Raw genomic sequence first — 19264 nt, 5'->3', positions numbered from 1 at the left:
TTTTCTTCTCAGAATGGTTCAAACCCTTGAGTACTCCCAGGCATGGCGAACAGGTTACCAACAAATAAATAATAAAACACAGTAACGTTACAGCCTGGCTGAGACAAAGAATTTCTTATTCACAAGTTATATTACCTGAAAGCTTTATATACAATTTCACACTATCATTTCAGTCAGGAGACATTCAGGGACTTCCCTCTGAGATAATTAAATTTGTAAGACACCCCCCTCCCTGCCCCCGTGCAGCCTTGATAACAGTTTACAGCCAGTCTCCCTCTTCCACAAGGATACACTTGAATCCACAAAAGTATGCATCCAAATGTCTTATTTATTCAAAGCAGGTATCTTAAATGAGAGGTAACTTGCACCAGCTGTGACAGTAGTTCTCATCCCCACCACCAAATGCTGGTTAAATTGTATAGGTCACTGGCTCATCACTTCAATAGATCATCAGGAATGCTCTCCTCACCTGTGTAGACCTGCGGGTCTGACGAGCTTGTCTGGACCGGGCTTTCCTTAGGGATTCTGCTTCTTCATCCCGCACAGGAGTCAGATATGACCTAAAAAAAGTCCAAACCCACAAAAAATCCCTTTAAAAGTAGATAAACCTGGGTTTAAACTGGCCATTTCTATTTGATCCTATTCTGCAAAACATACCAGTCGCTGAAGCTGTCCTGTTTTACCACAATTGATATCACATTTGTATCTTGTCTTCAACCAAAAAACTCATAACAAACCAGAGTAAATATCTCATGTTACCTCTATGAGTCCCATACAACATGGGTTAGACTGAAAGAATGACTGACTCAAAGTCATCCAATTACCTTAATGACTGAGTGCCACCACCAATCCAGCTCTTTTTGGTCCAAGGCCAACACTATCTAGTACACCATGCTGGCTGTACAATATATACAATACATATTCAACAACCAAAACTCAACACATCACTGAGAATGTCTCCTTTTTCAATAAAAAGTCAGCTGTTCATATCGAATCAACATGCGGTTAACAATGGAATTCTAGGACTGACCACTTCAAATGAAGTTTTTTTGCACTTAAGAGTGGTTCTTGTGTCACACATAGTCTCTTTAAATGAATATAAGCATGGCTCCTCTCTACTTGAACTCATTTTAAACAGAAAAGCAGCAAATATAAATGCATGAACAGTTTCATTGAGGTATTTTATGTTACTACAGCCAAGTACAGGGGGAAAAAATCCCTACATCTATTTACGTTTGGTACTTGGTGATCAATGGATTAAATCTGATGAAGCATGTATGGAAACTATACACATATGCCAATATTTCCTACATCCTGGCAGCCTCTGAAAAGCTGGTTCTGGTGGTTGCCAGCATCAGAAGAGCATCAGAAAGACATGCACCAGTGAAAACCTGATGGGTGGAAGAGTGAGGAGGGGCACCCCACCTCCCAGTGGTAGATTCTGCATGGGCCAAAAACAGCAGTGTGAAAATGGTGTGAAAATGGTGTAAACCCTTTTACACTGTTTTAAATCCTTTTACACCGTTTTCACACCGCTGCTTTTGGCCCATGCGGAATCTTCCAGTGACACACGGCATTGTCTCCACAAGGCTGCTACAACTCCCAGCCCCAGCTTTTCAGATGTTTCAGAAAGATGCTTGGATGGGTGGGGATTTTCACAAGAGACATAACATAAAATCCAGCCCTCTTTTTTTTTAATTCCAGTATGGCTGACATACACCCTTTTAAAATAATTTGGTACTGCAATACCTCTCACATCAACTGTTATTTGCATTAACTACAAAATTCACAAATTACACATAACAGGCTAAAACTTTTATGCTCTAGTATTACCTAAAATTCTGATACTTGATCACAAATTTGCATTAAGTATTCTAACCCATGAACAAGGAAAAAACAGTTCCTTCCATTACTGGCATGACACTGGCAAACCATTTGACAATGCCTTTTAACTAAGTAATTTCAAAAGGGTTGTCATTTGTCCACTATTTTCTATGGTTTAGCTGTCCATTCAACTTTATCTTCAATGTGAAGGTGACACAAAGAGAAAAAACTGAATGAAAAATTTGAGCTCATGTCCATGGTTCCAAAGAGAGGTCAACCATAATTAGGCATTCAAATTATTAAGTCAATAGGGAGACGCTGAAGAAAAGAACACTCCATGTTAAACAGGGAGGTTAAGCTCCTGACAAGGCACAGAAATCATGATCCTATTCTGATCAATACATTATGTTAAATTACATGCTTTGTAATTTAACTGCTCCTTTCAAACAACAGCCTTTTGGAGGTCAAAATTAAAATACCACAAATACGAATTTAATCTGAAGAATGTGCATTAAAAGGCACCAAGACTATACTCCTTAAGTAGCCAAAGTTCAATGGTTCTGGCAGTTCAAACAAAACTTCAAATAAACAGCAAATGAAACAATTCAGATAAAACATCTGGCATTAATATGCTTCACATGAAGCTGCCTTATAACAAGTCACAGCATTTGTCTACTTATGTTGGTATTTGCAACTTGGATTGGCAGTGGGTTCTCTAGGATTGCAGTAAGAGGCCATTCACTTTACCTGTTACCTGACCTTTTTAAACTGGAGATGCCAATGACTGAATCTGGGGCCTTCTGCTTGCAAAACAGACGCACAATCACTGAACCACAGCCCCTTCTAGTCATAGTACTATCCCACACTGAACTAAGCTCAGGCAGTTTTTTCTTCATTTAATTCCAATGTTCCCAATACCAAGCTACCTTTCACGTAAATTTAACTCCATAGCAACCTCATGAAGTAGAAACAGCTCTCTTCAAAACACTAAAATTATGGAGAATGGATTTTCAAAAGCAAAGGGATTTATTCAGCAGACCACTATAAAGGCCTTCTGGTTCTCTCACTGAAAGTTACAATTTCCCTAAATCTCTGAAGAAACTTCAGATATGTTTATTCCCAATTAAAAACAATTTTAGTAAGTAAATAAAAAATGTTCAGGAAACGACCTTTAGAATCTGTGAGAACTATAGTATTCCTAACTTAGCAGAAACACTGCACCTTGCAAACCAGCTCTTTGAAAGAGGCAGAAAGCATACAAAAATAGCATACCTCTTAATGCAGACTTCCATAGCTGCTTGAAGGTGAAGATGTACTTGGAGCACAAAACCTGGACACCTACTAAGAGGCTGCAGTTTCAGTTCTGTCATCTCTGGGAACTGGCAGGAGCTTGAATTGTCAGTATTATGTTGCAAGCATGAGGGGGAGGCATCAATCTGCCATTTACTAACACAGAGACCACAAGCTTCTGGAAGAAGGCATAAGCAGTGCTTCCAAAATACCGTCCATTAGACCAATGCATATTTTATGCATCAGAACACCAATCAATAACCAAGAAGGATGAATTAACTTTCCCGGTTGTACATAAAAGGGACATACAAAAAGTTGGCTTCTTTAGTTTAAATTTATTTGCCATAGTAGATATGCACATAAACATAAAACACTGGCCACAAAATCTAACAGGCAAGTGCTGAAAAAGCATGTAAAAGAAACAAATACCAGATTTCTGTAAGGGACTTAAATGCAGATGAAAGGTATAACAAAGAGTCACATTTTGGGGAGACAACTTTAGCCTTCCCAGTGTTCTTAAAACAATGAACCCTACTATCTTTGCATGGAAGGCACATGAAGCTCTCCCATGCTCCTCTCCTCTCCTTTGCTGCAGTTTTTTCTAACCCCTGGGTCTTTCCTGGGGTTGCAGAATCCATGCAGAGGTTTGGCCTCTGTGCAGAGTTTGTTGGTCCACTTCGTGAAACAGGACACTGGACTGGATGGATCAATGGACTGATTCATCACAATCGATCTTATGTTCTTAATGCAGTAGCGTGGGAGGACTAGGGCAGGAGCCATAGTCACTTAAGTCTTTTATAGCTGCACTCAAATAGTCTTATGTCTACTACAGCTGCTGTTCCTTTAGGGCGGATACAGCCTTGTCCTGCAAGAAAGAGATGAGTAGCATCAATGAAGACTGCTTCTCTCCCAGGCCACAACTGAGCCCTTCAGAAGTACTCCTGGAGGACTTAAGAGGTAGTGAGATGACCAAAAAGTTTTTGCCTGATGGGATGCCTTGCACTGGAGGAAAAGCAGAATATAAATACTGTAAAATAAACAAACAAATAAATATGAGCTCAAAGTCTCCACCTTTGTTGTTGTTCTTAAATTCAGAACAGGCAATTAGGAACAGGACTGAAAATTTAACAACCAATATTTGTAATACTTTTGTTTGTGGTGTGGCCCTATTTCAAATAGTGTGAGCAATTTTGGTCATTTTGGTTTGAAAGGATATCATAGAACAGAAAATGATATAAAAAGGCTATGTAAACGATCAAGGGACTGAACTGCTTTTCCTATGAGAAAAATCTAAACTATTTGGGGGTTTTAGCCTAAGGAAAACAGATAGCTAAGGTGTGGAAAGGAGCTGGGTAGAGGCAGAGATACATGGTAGAAAAACATTTTTTAATGAAAACTTTTCTCATGCTTTCAACTCTGTGGAAACTTTTCAATTTTTAAAGATTCATTTCATGAAAGTAATTAATGGATGCAACTACCAATACAATAATAGGCAAAAGTTGGTTGTTTCAAAGTTCCAAATAATTAGTTGGCAGGGCAGCTGATGTTCTTCCTTGATCAGCAGAACGTGGCAACAGTTAGTTGGGTTTGAGGATTGCTCAGACGCTTCAATAAGCACAAAGTTTAATCGCCACGTTGAAACAGGCAGCTTCTATTAGGAACACATTCCCCTAGTACTGAAAACATTTCACTGACAGCTGATCTACTTCTGGCTTTATTCAAAACACTAACTGCAGCCATGAACAGTTTGGGGCTGAAATACCCAAAGGACCTCTTGTTTGTATCTGATAAATTTAAGACTGTTTTTGGAAACCCTGCTCTGTCTTTCCTCATTTTGAGACATTAAACAGGTCAACATGCAAGGCAGGTGCTTTTCAAGTTGAGGCATTTCATGTGTAAAATGTTTTCCATTCACAGATTTGCTTGTCACCGGACCTTTTGATTTTTCAGCACTAGGTGTAAATGTTATTTGTTTAAGCCTTTGATAATTCATCTGTTCTGCTGGGTTTTTTATTTTTGTATTTGGGGCGATACAATCCATCGATTTTACATTTGTAATACTGCATTTTATTTTTGGCTCTCTCTTCTGCATTTTGAGTTTCTACTTTTTAACAGTTGTCACACAACTGCATTTACATTCATCTGAATTCACAGACCTGTAACAGTTTTGCCATGTTACAAGGCAAACTTTATAATCTGGAATATCAGCACCAGATTTGAGTTAGGTAGAATTTCAGTCCGTTTTCCAGCTTTTTAATATGTAGGAATACAAAATGTACCAGTTGCATAGGTATGAAGGTGTTCCTCCTACATTTACAATCATAGAAGACAGCTGCTCTCAAGGTAATTTGGAGAGAATTACTAGTAAACTGATTTTAGTGATCAGAAAATTGGGGCTTGACCTAATATTGTTTATATGCTCAAAGTGTTACTTGTTAGAAAGCAAGCAGCATGCCCACCCTAGTAGAAATTGGGGGGGGGGGGCTGTGGATAATCTACTGCCACCTTGTGGGGTGAAAGTATCTGAAAGACCAATTTCTATTGCAGAGGCTACATCCTAACTGCAACAAGCTTCAGCTGTTAGACGGACAATATTTCACCAGACTTTTAGCATGTTTACATGACAAAGTAAACTATTTTATGAAAACATGTAACTCAATTTATTAAACAAATTGCTGGAAGAATGGAACAAATGAAAAGGAGACATGATCCCACTCAGATTACTTTGCTCATAATTCATTCTCATGTATAGCTTTTTTTAAATGAAAGAAAAAGTTTTTTAAAAATTAAATTGTCTTCAGTGACAAATCTATCAGGAAAAGACAAGACTGCTGATCTTAAGGGAATATTTTTCTAAACCTAAACTGGAAATCATACAGATTCATGAGGCAAAAACAAAATGAAATGCAGACAGTAGAAGGGTTACCTGAGGATTCAGCGATTCTAGAACATTTCAACACACATTCATGCTTTTGCTCTTGAGTTCTACTCAGGCTAAGCTAAGTCAAATCAAACTCGCAGTCTTATTTCAATGCCTGAGTTCCTGATTCTTTATTACCACAAATGTTCAATTTTAAATCCCACCTTGAAGCTATGCAGAAAGTCAATCCAGGAGCTGAAAGCCTTGCAAGTTCGCAGGATCTGCAGCTGCACAGGAAGCCACACTTTCAATGGTAATGCACAAGTCCTCAGCCTGACCTCTCACACACAAAAATGTGCCCTGATATCAGATAAAGTAACAGCAACCTTCCCTTTCCCGAACATGGAAAATCAAATAGCAGGCAGAATTCCTGCCCCTCCTACAGCAGCACACCACAACCAGCAGCTCTTTCAGAAAAGGACAACTTTATCGCAAAGAGATTAACTGTAAAAGTTTGGTTGATAAGAGCTTTCAGCAGCAGGTGTTAGATGACTGCTTGCTGCTCTGGGTGCATAAAGGCCTTTGCTGTTCTTTCCAAACACAGCACCAAGTCTGTAGCATGGAACTGACGCCTCTCCCAGGCTTTCATGACACTGCAAACATATGAAGCTGCCTTACACCCAGTAAAACCACTATTTCATCCATGCCATTACTTTGACAGCAGTTTTCCCAAGGTCTTAGGTAAAGAAAGAATTCTCCCAGCATTTGGCTACTTTTGCATTTCAGACAGAGGTTTCAAGGAATGAACCAGAGATCCTCTGCCATACCCAGAAGGCACAACCCCCTCCTGGGCAGACTGTGACAAAAACTGGTAGGTCTGTAAGACCTTTACCAAACTACAAGATTGTCCTGCAAGGCTACATGCTTCAACCTGAAATAATTCACTGATTAATTATTTGTGAATATTCATGTATCCATAGATACACACATAATAAAAGATTATTCAAGGAGTGCTACAGGAGTAATTTATAAAGATACTGCAGCACAGTGCACTATACCAAGAACAAGAATCAACAATGCATACTATTTTGACAGCAATAGCAACTGAGTACATATTATAGATGCAGTTACAGCCCACATGCTATTTTAACAATACAAATTCTGAAACTCTTCAGGACTATAAAGCATTGAAATAGTGCTGTTTTAAAATTTTATTCTGTCAATTATATATTGGCAATCTTTTACAAGTACAATCAAACATTATTAGCACCACAGAGACTGTAGCAGCCCCTCTACAACAAGCTGGATTCTTATCTCAAAAATTTTCACTGTAAAGACAATATATTTTGTCAAAAAATGACAACAAACCTATGTCAAGCAGATGGAATAGAATGAGAGCTCAAGGGAAAATCAAGCTGTGTGGTGGCAACTCTGTAGGGTTTTTAAGGTAAGAGCCATTCATGGGTGGTTTGCCATTGCCTGCCTCTGCATCATGATGACCCTGATACTCCTTGGAGGTCCCTCATCCAAATAATAGCCAGGGCTGGCCTTGCTTGGCTTCTGAGATCCTGATGAGACTGGGCTAGCCTGGGTTATTCAGGTTTGGGGGATAAAGCTATAGCGTGGAGAAATTAGAAAGTATGAATCCAATTCTGAAGAACAGGGTAGGCCAATGGCAGACTCGAGCTAGCTAGGCTGGATAAGGGAGTTATTGTAACACCAGAGCCCTACCTAGCTTAGCTAGCTAGTTCAAAAGAACCCGGAGAAGGCCATTACTGCTACTAAGGAGCTAAGAATAGTGACAAATAATTGAAAAAAATAATAAGTTCTCACGTCCAGGTGGATATCCAGTAGAATTTTAGAGAATATTTAAAGGCATTTTGTTGGACCTAGTGATAAAAACAATGAAAGATGAAAACTTGCCCAAGAACTGAGATGAAGCTGAAACAACTGTAAGGAGGGAAAGACTCTGCTAAAATATCCTGAATCAAGATTTTAAGAGCTGGACTACTGTGACAACTCACAGAGTAAATAAGTCAATTGATAAATGCAGATCCAGACAAAATGGGATTAATTTAAAAAATCTTGCAACATTAAAAGATTATGTTCTTGATTCAACTATCTATTTCTCGAGTGTGGCTACCATATGGATATGTCTAGATCCATGGACTTATCCAAACAGATTTTTCTGAGAAACCCCTTGTATTTTCAGAAAAATCTAAAATATTTTTTAAAAATACACTGACTGGTTTAAATCCCCCACCCCCAATTAAATAAAGTGTTGTCAATGCACGCACAGACAATGCACTTACTGTAAATGGACAGGGTGGCAGTAGCTGCTGCAGTGGTGGAGTCCAACCACAGCTTATGCCAAGTGCCACCCTTGGCCTTGGGGGACATTATCTGAAAAGGGCAGGAGGTAAGATAGGGCAGAGCCAGAGGCGTACCAACCTAGGGACATGGGATACCCATGTCCCCGGGCACACGCCTTTCAGTCACGTGGGGGGCGCCGGAGCTTGTGCGGCAAAACTGAAGCTAAATGTATCATGGTTACCTAAGATAGCCACTATTAAAATCTTAGCCTTCCTATGATTTAATTTTACTTACAGCTCTATCTTAGAGTTTCATATAGCCAGCCATACATGGGTCATGGCAAGCACTGACACCTAGGTTTATATGGTGTAATGGAATAGAGTTGTGGCAAGAACTCTCTAAAGACAGGCTGAATGTAAAGGAATACATCTCCATCCAGATATTAGTGTGGTGTAGGACTGGACTGCAGGGAAGTGGCTTCCATGCCATTATGGAAAATATGAAGCAAGCCTTAATATGAATAAAAACTTTATGTCTACAGAAGACTTCAGTTCTATGAATTTAAAGCGTCCAGGGTAATGATTCAAGAGTGTCATCATCATCACGAATTTTTTCAGTGGAACGAACACCTGAAGAGTGCATCAATCAATTATAGGGCCTAAATCACTGAACCAGCCCACTTTTGAACAGCAGGATGTTCCAATTGACTCTCTTACTCATTCCAACCTAAACCCAGCACTGTGTTTCAATTTTAATCCCCTGGCCTGGAACAGGCAAGTTAAGGTTGCCTGTTATGGAGGCATCTTAATGATCTAATATTAGTCTGACAGTTTATGTTACTGTTGCTAAGAGAAACGTGCAGACCTCTGAATATATCAATCCACTATTGTGACAGCTGTCATTAAGCAATGAAAATCCATATTGTGATATCTCGCAAATGCCTGCTATTTTCCACATTTAACTATTTGGCTTCTTCTCAAAAATCAGTACTCTTACTATGACTATTTACACTTTAGTTGCCACTTTAAATATCCCAACTGGCCATCATTCAGATATACTTTGTTAAAGTCTCATTCCGAATGGAGGCAGTCACAATAATTAAACTACCAGCAAATCACACAAAGAACATCAACTTGCAATTCCAAAATAGGCAGCAACTGGTAGGTTCTATATACCCCATGTCTGAAAAATAGTACACCACATATTTAACACATAGCATATTGACATACACTTCAGTAGTGCCAGAGCAATATATACTGTGGAAAAAAATCAGCAATTGCTTGCAATGAAATATTCATGGAATCCTAGCATTACAGAATTTGCTACGAAAAACAGACTTGAATAAAATCTGGAGGCTTTGCTACACAAATAATTACAATGAGTATTCAAAATGACATGAGACATGAAGCTCAGAGGCACTCTTACTCTTTTTCATATTTTCAGATTTTTATGGAGTGATGCTTTGTTGGGAAGGAAAAACTTACACAAGCACAAGCAAGAGACTGGGGCCCTCTCCTCTCAAGCAGCAGCCTGCTCCGATTGTAATAGCAAGGAGATCTTTCAAATAGTAATTGAAAAAGGCATCCTCCTTCTCAATAGATAAGGTATGAGTAATATGCAGTGTAGCAAAGTTTATTTTTTTACATGCCAAAGATCTGCTGTATTGCTTGGACCACAGATTTTTTCAGCATAGCCAGAATGCTATCCGATAAAGTTGCTGGGAAAAATGATCTAACAGAAAACTTTCATATTGATTTCTAAAATCAGTTATTATTAAACATGCTCGGTGAAGACCAACTGAAAGCACGTGAGAAGCTTTTAGCAGTTCTTAAGATCACCACCAAGGGCTCACCAACCTTCTCCGGTCCCTGGAATCCCCAGTAGAGGACTCTGTTCCAGTTGTTGAGTTAGAGTTGGCAGTTGTGACACCATTGGCAGTACTGGGCACAGCAAGATTCGTTATGACACTTAATGGAATGCTAGAGGAGATGTTTTCTGTGCTCTTCTCTACAGCAGAGTCTGTTTGCTGCCTGTAAGGGGCTCTGAAAGAGAAAGCACAGGGGGTTCATGCATCATTGTAAGGCGCTTTTGATCAAAATTAATAGGACACAACAAAGACTTTTTAATTAAAAAAACCCTGAGTTTGATTTATTCTTATTTCAGTTCTTAGAATGGCAATTAATCTGATAGAGGGAGTAAAATCATTCTGCCACACACAAATTAAGAGGCTGAGGAAACAGTGAATCAATTTAAACACTGGTTGGTCTGGGTGCATTTTGAATTTTCTCCATTGTACCCAAGAAATGTTCTTAAAAAGATATATGGCTCAGAACTCAGGTCAGAGAAGCCATCTTTGTATAAATTTAATAATCATTACACAGCTGCTCTTTTCAACCCCCCCCCCCCCCAAAAAAAAAATACTAGCTAGCAGCAAGAACCATCAGGAAAATTGTCACACAGAAATACCACATTACTAAGAATTGCTACTTTGAAGCCAAAACTTGCCATTTTTACGAACAACGCTATGACCCTTTACCTTATATACTGGCGACCAGATGCTGTAGTATTTGAACTGACAGGTGCAGGGCAAGAGGCAAGCTGACCCTCTGTGCCCAGTGAGGTAGGTGAACCAAGGACAGTGGGTGAGGTAGCAGGAGATGAATTGCGATTGGCTGAAATGTAGGGACTGCTGAGGTCACTACTTCTACCAAATGAAGCACTGTAAGAAAAAAGAAAAAAAATCCTTCAGACAAGATCTAATATACCATTGAATACCAACACAGACTTCTGAGAACAACTTTTAACCTATCAGAAAATAAAGACAACTGAGATTAGAAATCAGCCTGTCAAGAAATGTATTCTAAACTCAAGCCTACAGCCATAATTCCCTCAACTGAGTAAAATGAACCAACCCTGGGTGAAAGAACTAGGGAGCGACAAGAGAATAAACAATAACATGAACAGCATCAGTTCAGTTGCACAGTCTGCATTCACAATTATTCTGTCTGGAAAAGAGAAGAACAACAAGAGTCAAGAGGGAGGAGGAAGATCAGAAATACATAAGAGAAACTGGCTGAAGAACTTGATGAAGGGAAAAAGCTCAAATAAAGTTGTAGAGGTAAAAGGGTTCATTACTGAGGGAAGTTCAAACAAAATGCAACTAATTTTAAAACAAAATTTTGAACATAAACATGTTTATAATTTTTCCCAGGGATCCTGATCCGTTTAAGGCAGTCTGGTATCAGCCAGAGCCAATGTCGTTATCATAGCTCCTACTCTGTGGAATGGGCTCTGGTGAGCCAGGTGTCCTGCCTTTAAAGGATGGATGTAGTGCAGGCCATTTTATTTGCTGGGGCTTTTCATGGGGTACAGACTGCGGCTGTTTTTGTACAGGAAGGAGTTGTTTGAGGTTCATTTTCTTCCACCTTGAATCCTGGTTTATAAGCTACCTTGAGTCATAAGAATGTTAACAGTTGCACTAATCATAAACTCTAATTGCACAACAGCCATGGAAAACCATTATTACTAACAAGCAGTACATATTCCCAAGTCGCACAACTGTGAATGAATCTTTCATTACAATCACGGCAAGGCAATATCAAGATCTGCTCCCCAGGAATGACATGTAGAGATAACCCATGATGTTCACCAAGGTACAGAAGTGCATTGCCTTGAAGATCCAAATATACTGTAGTTTCTATGCTCATATATTCAATTTCAAGATGATTCCTGTACTCTACTTCACATAGTGTGCACATATGCACTATGCAAGACATTAGTGAAAACAATATGTGAAAGCTACATCGCTTTTACCACACACGCAGCAGAAGTAAGACAGACAGGCGAGTCAACCCTCACAATCTGTGGGCCTTTCTTGTTTTCATTATGTTCAAACCAGCTTTGAAACATTTGAAGCTGACTGAGGTACAGCAAAATTCAAGTCTAATAGCACCTTCACTACCAATAGATTTTTCCAGGGTATTAGCTTTTGTGAGCGTTTTAAGTTTGTCCACCAAGAGCAAAGTTTCTCATTGTTTCTTCAGCATGCCTCACCTTTTCATGTAGGTAGAGACATAGGTGGAATGTGCACCAGTTGCAGGGGCTTCATTTCCCTTTGGTTCATCCCTCCATAATGGCCGAGTATAAGAACCACTCCGTACCAAGGTAACAGCAGATTCTCTGCAAAGGCATGGGGCACGGGGGTGGGAGGAAGAGAAGCTTTAATTGAAATCCATTTAGACATGTTTGTTGTATGCTGATAAACTGGAAATGCTTTAACTAAGCTGCCTTGAACTATAAGGAAAAGTGGGATATCATCAACGTTTTAATAGCTTCAGCTACAGTGCTACACTCAGGCAATTCACTCTTCTTATAGCCATATGCATCCAGACACCCAAGGTTATCAAGAGTAATCTCTCCATAAACAGATTGCACTCCTTTTAATCTCAGAGCAATACACAACAAATTACCATATTACTAATAATAAAAGTGGATTGTTTGTGCCTATCACAAACGTAACAGAGCAGGAAAGGTATGATGTATGATGTAATTACAGGTATGTTGAAAAAAATACCCTGTTTCTCCGAAAATAAGACATCTCCTGAGAATAAGACGTAGTATAGTAGTGCTTAATATAAAATACCCCCGAAAGTAAGACGAAGCAAAGTTTTTGTTTGGAAGCATTCCCGTTGAACAGAACACCAGAGCATGCTGTTGTGGGGTGGAAAAATAAGACATCCCCTGAAAATAAGACATAGCGCATCTTTGGGAGCAAAAATTAATATAAGACACTGTCTTATTTTCGGAGAAACACGGTATGGGTTTGTAAATGAACCAGAAGGGAGTAGCAGCCCCCCTTCCAACCCTGTGAGATATCTGGGCATATTCCAGGAGGTATGGGATGTTGGGGAAGGGTAAACAATAGAGTGAAATGGCCTGCTAAAACTCTTGAGAATATATTGAATCCTGGAAGATGAGATTCAAGTATAGAAGTCAGTCTCTGTAGTACCCCTTCCTGCCCCATGATTTCTTACTAGCTCGTAGCTTGTATCATCATACTCAGGAACTGCATTAGTATTCTATATTTTACTATTCAGAAAACAAAATGTCTATTACATGTAATACAATAAAATCTAATATTAATAGTAAGTCAAATCAAATTTGAAGAACAGATCACTTTTTTATATTACATATGTATTAAGGGGAGGAGCTGATTCCACAGATTACTTTGTGCAATAATGAACAAAGCATGAACACAAAAGCACATTAAAAGCTACTGGAAAATAATTCTTTTGACCTCTACCCAATTTCCCCTATCATTAAGGCCCTGTTGATAAACTTATAATTAAACTAAAATATGCTAAGAGGCCTCCCCTATTATTTAATAATCCAGGTTTTACCCAATTTAACAAGTTGATTGAAAAACGATAGATGGACGTACAGAAATAGAACAAATACGGTAGCTACATTTCATCCAATAAAATTTTGTGGAGGACAATGGAAAGTTTCACAAGCAACAGGCTGTATTACTGATTAATAATTTCTTGGATGCTTTGCTTAAACTTCGCTATAAGTGCTCCTTGAGGATGCACGATATTTAGCAAATGCCTTTATTTGTGTCAACTAACTGTAACTTAAACTGGTAGAACAAAAATTAATATATGTGAGGAAGCAGAGAGAAACTATTCAAAAGATTCAATGCACAAAAATTCATTACTATAGTTGCCAGTCCCTAAATCAAGAGGTCTTACCGGTTTTCTTTTTCTTCCATGTCTCCTGTGCTATTTAATCTTCGAGGGGCTACTGAAGCAAAATAAATTTTGTTGTCCTTGTCCTGCTGGAACAAAATTAATTCCTTTAAGACTGACACCTTGAACCTGATCCAGATTTTCACTAGTAACCAATGCAGCCTACGTAGCACAGGTATTATATGCTCCCTCCAAGTAGATCCAGTGTTTAGCAGTTTCCAATCACAACTTCAAAAGTCCAGAAAGATTTTTCAAAAATTAATCTATAAAGGTTTCAACTAATATTCAAATATGTACAAAAAAGAGTTTCTGTCTAAATAACCCTTGTTTTCTCCAATACTGTAAGCCAAATTTTTGCTACACACTCTTCCTCAGGACTAAACTGAGAAGTGATAGTATTGTAGTTTCCCTGTTAAATTCAAAGGTCAGTGATTTAAAGGAAGCATTTTTAATTCTAAGAAAGAATTTCAAACAAAAAAATCTCAATAAAATAAATCCATTTGTTGAATTCATTTACCCAAAGAAAAAGTCTGAAGGGCTTAGGAAAATTAAACACATTGTTAATACAGTGTCGTCTGTTGCACATAGTAATTAAAATTAATATATACAATAAATTATGTATAACATTCATTAATTTGAACATCTAATCATGCAGTTACAGGGTATTATTAGAATGTGTCTAAATGGCATTTAAGAGAAAAACCTATAGAATGCAGCCCAGTTAGGCTTTTCCACATTTTTAACACACCATAATAGTGTGTGGCTGTTACTCACTGTTACAAGCCTTTAATTTCAGCTTCTCTGAACTCATATTTCCAGTATTTTGATGCTAGAAAATGTTACATATACATACATCGCTCCCATCTAGCATAAGTATTATGGCATGTCAGGGGAGCAGAATGTGGTTCAACCTAATCCAGGGGGAGGGGGGGCAAAGGCACTAACAGCTGGCCATCCCTCAGCTCTGCAGAGGCAAAAGCCAGACGTTGGGGCTGCCATGGAGCTGCACTGGTATCCAATCAAATACCGGCATGGGAGGTGGGCCGTGTTCCTGGGGGTGAAGCCAACATTAGTTAGCTTCAACCCCAGCTTCGCATGCAGGCATGGTGCAGCCCAGGGCTTCTTTGGGGTGGCGTAAATCCATTTAGCCCTATGGAGGTGGGGGATTGTATTTTCTGCCTTCCTGCGCTACCGAAAAGACGTCCAGAGCTAGGTGGGATGGCACGGCAGCAGCACCGTCCCCGGCTGCCTCAGGCTGTGGATTGGGCTGACCGTGTCACAAGTCCTGACTGCACAGTGCCTGTGCCCTTGCTGGCAACATCATCATGTAATCAAGAACTGACTTCAAGGATTTTTCTTTTTAAAAAAAATGTTTCTTAGAGGTTGAACATTTTCCTACCACACCAATGAAACAGCATTAATTTTTCAGAAAAAGAGGCATAATAAAATTCAGCACTTCTCACTCTACAGTTTCATGATACTTTTGCGTTTTATACTCTCTCTGTCTGTCAAGTGCTGTCAAGTCACAGCCAACTTCTGGTGACCTCATAGGACATTCAAGGCAAGAGACCAACAGAGGTGTTTTGCCATGGTCTGCCTCTGTGTAGTAACCCTGAAATTCCTTGATAGTCTCCCATTCAAATACTAACCAGAGCCAGTCCTGTCCAGTTTCTGAGATCTGATGAGAACAGGCTAGCCTCAGCCACACAGGTCAGGATGAGAGATCTACTAGCCATTCTCAGAGCTCATGGACTTCTGAATACTGGCTGCTTAAAGGACAAACCTTCATGCCTTGTGCTTCCCACATCTGGTAAACCATTCTTGAAAACAGGTCTAGATCAACTTTTTATCTAACTGAGAACAAATCTTATGTTTTTAGTTTATGACAGAATGCAGGACTCTGGCATAACCTATGGGCTATTATACTTTGGGAGGAAATTCCCTCAAAATATCCTTAAATACTCTTATTCAGTACTGCTTGACAGCTAGTATGGAGTTTCAAAGAATAGGAAATCAGTCTGTAACCTTTTCTTTGTTGTCTAATAATGCAGAAATCCGAGGAGTTGAAGAGGAGCGATAGATAGAACCGCCCTTATCTTTCAGTGCATCACGAGGAGCAGTGCTTTCATTTAATGTGTTCTGACTGCTAGTTTTCCGCAGACTTAGCCTCCAAGAAGAGGGAGATTCATCCTTTTGCTCCTCTGGCTTGCTGAGCAAAGAACTAGTAATCTGTAAAAAAGAAAAGGGTTGAAAAGGAAGATAGTTAAAGGTATACCAAAGTGACTAACCTCCAAAACAATATCACTGCACCAGTGGTAACTTATAAATATAAAAACAAAGGGTGGATGCAAGCTAACTTGCCATTTCTACTCATTTCCTCTTTCCTAAAGCAACCTCCTCCCTACCCCATGCTATTCTTCGGCATGTCCTATCCCCAGTAGCAGAGTTTCATGGAGATCAGTAGGCGGCAGTGGAAGAGAGGAGGAAGAAAAGTTCTGTTCTGCTAATGGAAAATTGAACTTGGATCCAATTAAGGTCATGCATAGAACTGACAAGCCGACGGCAGCATGTGGTTAAGAGACTATCAGGTCACTTGCAACTTTTGGGGACCCTATACATTATATCAGGGTTTGGGGATTTATTAAATTTATCTAAATTACCCCATCTTTGCACCTGAACTTTGTGGCTGTTATAAATGAATTTATCATTGAAAAGTTCTGTGAATAAAGATGTATTTTGTGGAATACAGAATATGCAGAAAGATGCAGTAGATGTTTTCCACATATTTAGAGCCCTTAATACTTCAATTAGTGTATACATTCAGAGCAAAAGGTAACCTTAGGCCCCTTCTGCACATGCAGAGTAATGCACTTTCAATCCACTTTCAATGCACTTTGAAGCTGGATTTTACTATGCGGAATTGCAAAGTCCACTTGCAAACAATTGTGAAAGTGGACTGAATGTGCCTTATTCTGCAAGTGCGGAAGGGGCCTTAGATTCAACCTGTGTTGTAGTTCAGCTCTACAGCCCAAGGTAGAGCTAGTCAATGGACTCAGAAGGGTGCAGCTCTGCTTATGATTCCACTGTAAGTCAATTTTCACTTACTTTTCTGACAGGAGCCATAGTGAAAGTGTTATGCTCAGGTGGTGGCACTTGTTCTGTGATGAAAGTTCGGGGCTCATGACTGGTGTGGTTAGCAACAGACTCCTGTTTTCTCTCTAAAAAGATAGAAAATAGCATGGGCATGACAGCTGTGAATATTTATATCATCACATCTCTAGATTTACCAGGACCTCTGTTCCTGATATTCAGAGACACAGGTTCTCTAATCTTTTGACTGTAAAACACATATCCCCATGTGTTCAAAGCAAGTTCAAAGCAAGCAATAATTAAATAGCATGGGTTTGATTCTACAAGCCATGAATGGAAGATGATTGTGGACCTCTTCGCTACTTTTTTCTCCAGAAGGGCCTTGTGACCCAACAAAAGCTGATTCCAGGGGTCAGGCACAAAATGCCATGGAACATGGGGTGCTGAAGTGAGGATGGAAAACCCCATTTTCTTCTTCCACCAGCAGGGATCCATGACATTTTATACATGAAGCTTCCCCTAAACACCAGCCTCAGCTATTCTGAAAAGACTAGAAGGTTAGAAAAATCTGCCTGGCTTGCCTGGTCACTTTTCCAGAGCTTGGTCTTAGAAGTATTTTTGTTCAGTCACAACATAAATTTGTAAGAGATCTAAAAGGTATCACAATATTCTCAGAGAGTATTTCTGTATTGCTGTGACAGTTAATGAATTCATTCATTGCAGAAGCATGAATGATTAACCTAATGCAAATTATATCTACTGCAAAACTCCATTTAGACATTTTTCCCCAAACAATTTTTTAAAAGTTGCATTCCTGTAAAGAATTTTTTTTGCTCATCTGAATTCATATTTATTTATTTGTTTGTTTGTTTGTTTATTAGACTTTTATACTGCCCTGTCCCCAAGGGGCTCCGGGCGGTGTACAACAAATAAACATAATATAACCTAGGATGGCTAAAACCTTTTAAAAGCAGCGATAAAAACAATGGTGGGCTTTGCGCCTGTACAGAGTTTGTGTGGATCCCTGAGCCAGGTTGGGTCAGGAAAGACAGAGTTCCAGTAACCTTTGCAGGTTCACTTGGTACCATTGGGCCAAGTATTTTTTCCCCGTGGTTTGTTCCATGATTCCTCCCACTTTGGTGAGCACAGTCCAAGCTGCATCTCTGAGGGGAGAAGATTTTCACTCCTAAAAAGACTGCTCTCTAAATTTCTGAATGAAAGCTATGCGCAGATGCGAAGCTCGATGTGGTGAACAGAGACTGTGAAAAAATACATTTCAATTTCAATTTAAAAGTATTGTTTTATTAGTATTAACATTGAATCCCAAAACAGAACCAGAGGCAGAGACTTGGCCTCTTTCAATCCAGAATGGATCCAAGGATGTGTCCAAAGGCCATCTGAATCAGGTCTTGATGTACAGTGATGACATCAAGGAAACGACAGGGTCTTGGATCATCCTGTGGTTTTCACGATAGGAACCTGGCTTTCTCCAGCTCCCTACATTACCTAAATGCTTACTGGTGCTGACAAGGCAACATTACTGTATTTACCGTGATGAGTGAGTTCTGCTTCAGAGAGTACTACTAATAGCATGAAGCACAGCTGTTTCTTTACTTCAGCAATATACAGCAAGAAAAATTAAGTTTTGAAAGAGTAACATTTTGAAAGTTATTATTCTTTAGGGTTTGGGGGTGGGGTTGAAATATACACAGCCCTTTTCACTTTTGCAAAGGAATATACTGAATCAAGGCTTTTGAGCAGGGGTCCCCAAACTTTTTAAACAGGGGGCCAGTTCACGCATGGCCAGAGCCCAGCCGGGGGCCGGACCAACTGCCGCCCGCGGGGGGGGGCACCATCCATCCGCCCTCGACCTGCCCCTGGCCAAGCCCCCCACCCCCGCGGTCCCCTTCCAATCCGGCCCTGAAGCTCTGCCGCCTTTCTCTCTCCCCCCTTTGCCGCATTGGTACGGTCCCCTCCGGCCGCTTGGAATGAGCAGCGAGTCGCCCGCGCTTGAGGCTGTTTGTAAACCTGGGGGTCGGGGTGCCAAGTTCCAGGGGCCGCCTGAAGTTTGGCACCCCGACCCCCAGGTTTACAAACAGCCTCAAGCGCGGGCGACTCGCTGCTCATTCCAAGCGGCCGG

The 19264-nt window shown here is 39.9% G+C and overlaps 1 protein-coding gene across 8 annotated transcripts in view; it reads right to left on the bottom strand.

The window, feature by feature from the left end:
- PPP1R12B (protein phosphatase 1 regulatory subunit 12B) overlaps window positions 1-19264 on the bottom strand; it is a 114495-nt gene that overhangs the window by 59700 nt on the left and 35531 nt on the right. For 6 of the 8 annotated variants that reach the window (XM_048496688.1, XM_048496690.1, XM_048496685.1 and 3 more), the window contains 7 exons: window positions 17140-17252; window positions 16060-16263; window positions 14038-14123; window positions 12341-12466; window positions 10824-11006; window positions 10144-10329; window positions 470-560 (listed from right to left, as the gene is read on the bottom strand). In XM_048496688.1, the coding sequence (XP_048352645.1) occupies window positions 470-560; window positions 10144-10329; window positions 10824-11006; window positions 12341-12466; window positions 14038-14123; window positions 16060-16263; window positions 17140-17252 (989 nt within the window). The remainder of the gene's footprint in view (window positions 1-469; window positions 561-10143; window positions 10330-10823; window positions 11007-12340; window positions 12467-14037; window positions 14124-16059; window positions 16264-17139; window positions 17253-19264) is intronic. The other 2 variants (XM_048496689.1, XM_048496686.1) reach the window with 1 other exon arrangement.

This window comes from Sphaerodactylus townsendi, linkage group LG05 (genome assembly GCF_021028975.2).
Source record: "Sphaerodactylus townsendi isolate TG3544 linkage group LG05, MPM_Stown_v2.3, whole genome shotgun sequence".
Taxonomy (NCBI): domain Eukaryota; kingdom Metazoa; phylum Chordata; class Lepidosauria; order Squamata; family Sphaerodactylidae; genus Sphaerodactylus; species Sphaerodactylus townsendi.
The sequence above is the reverse complement of the archived record's forward strand: the minus strand, read 5'-3'. Positions and strand labels throughout refer to the sequence as shown.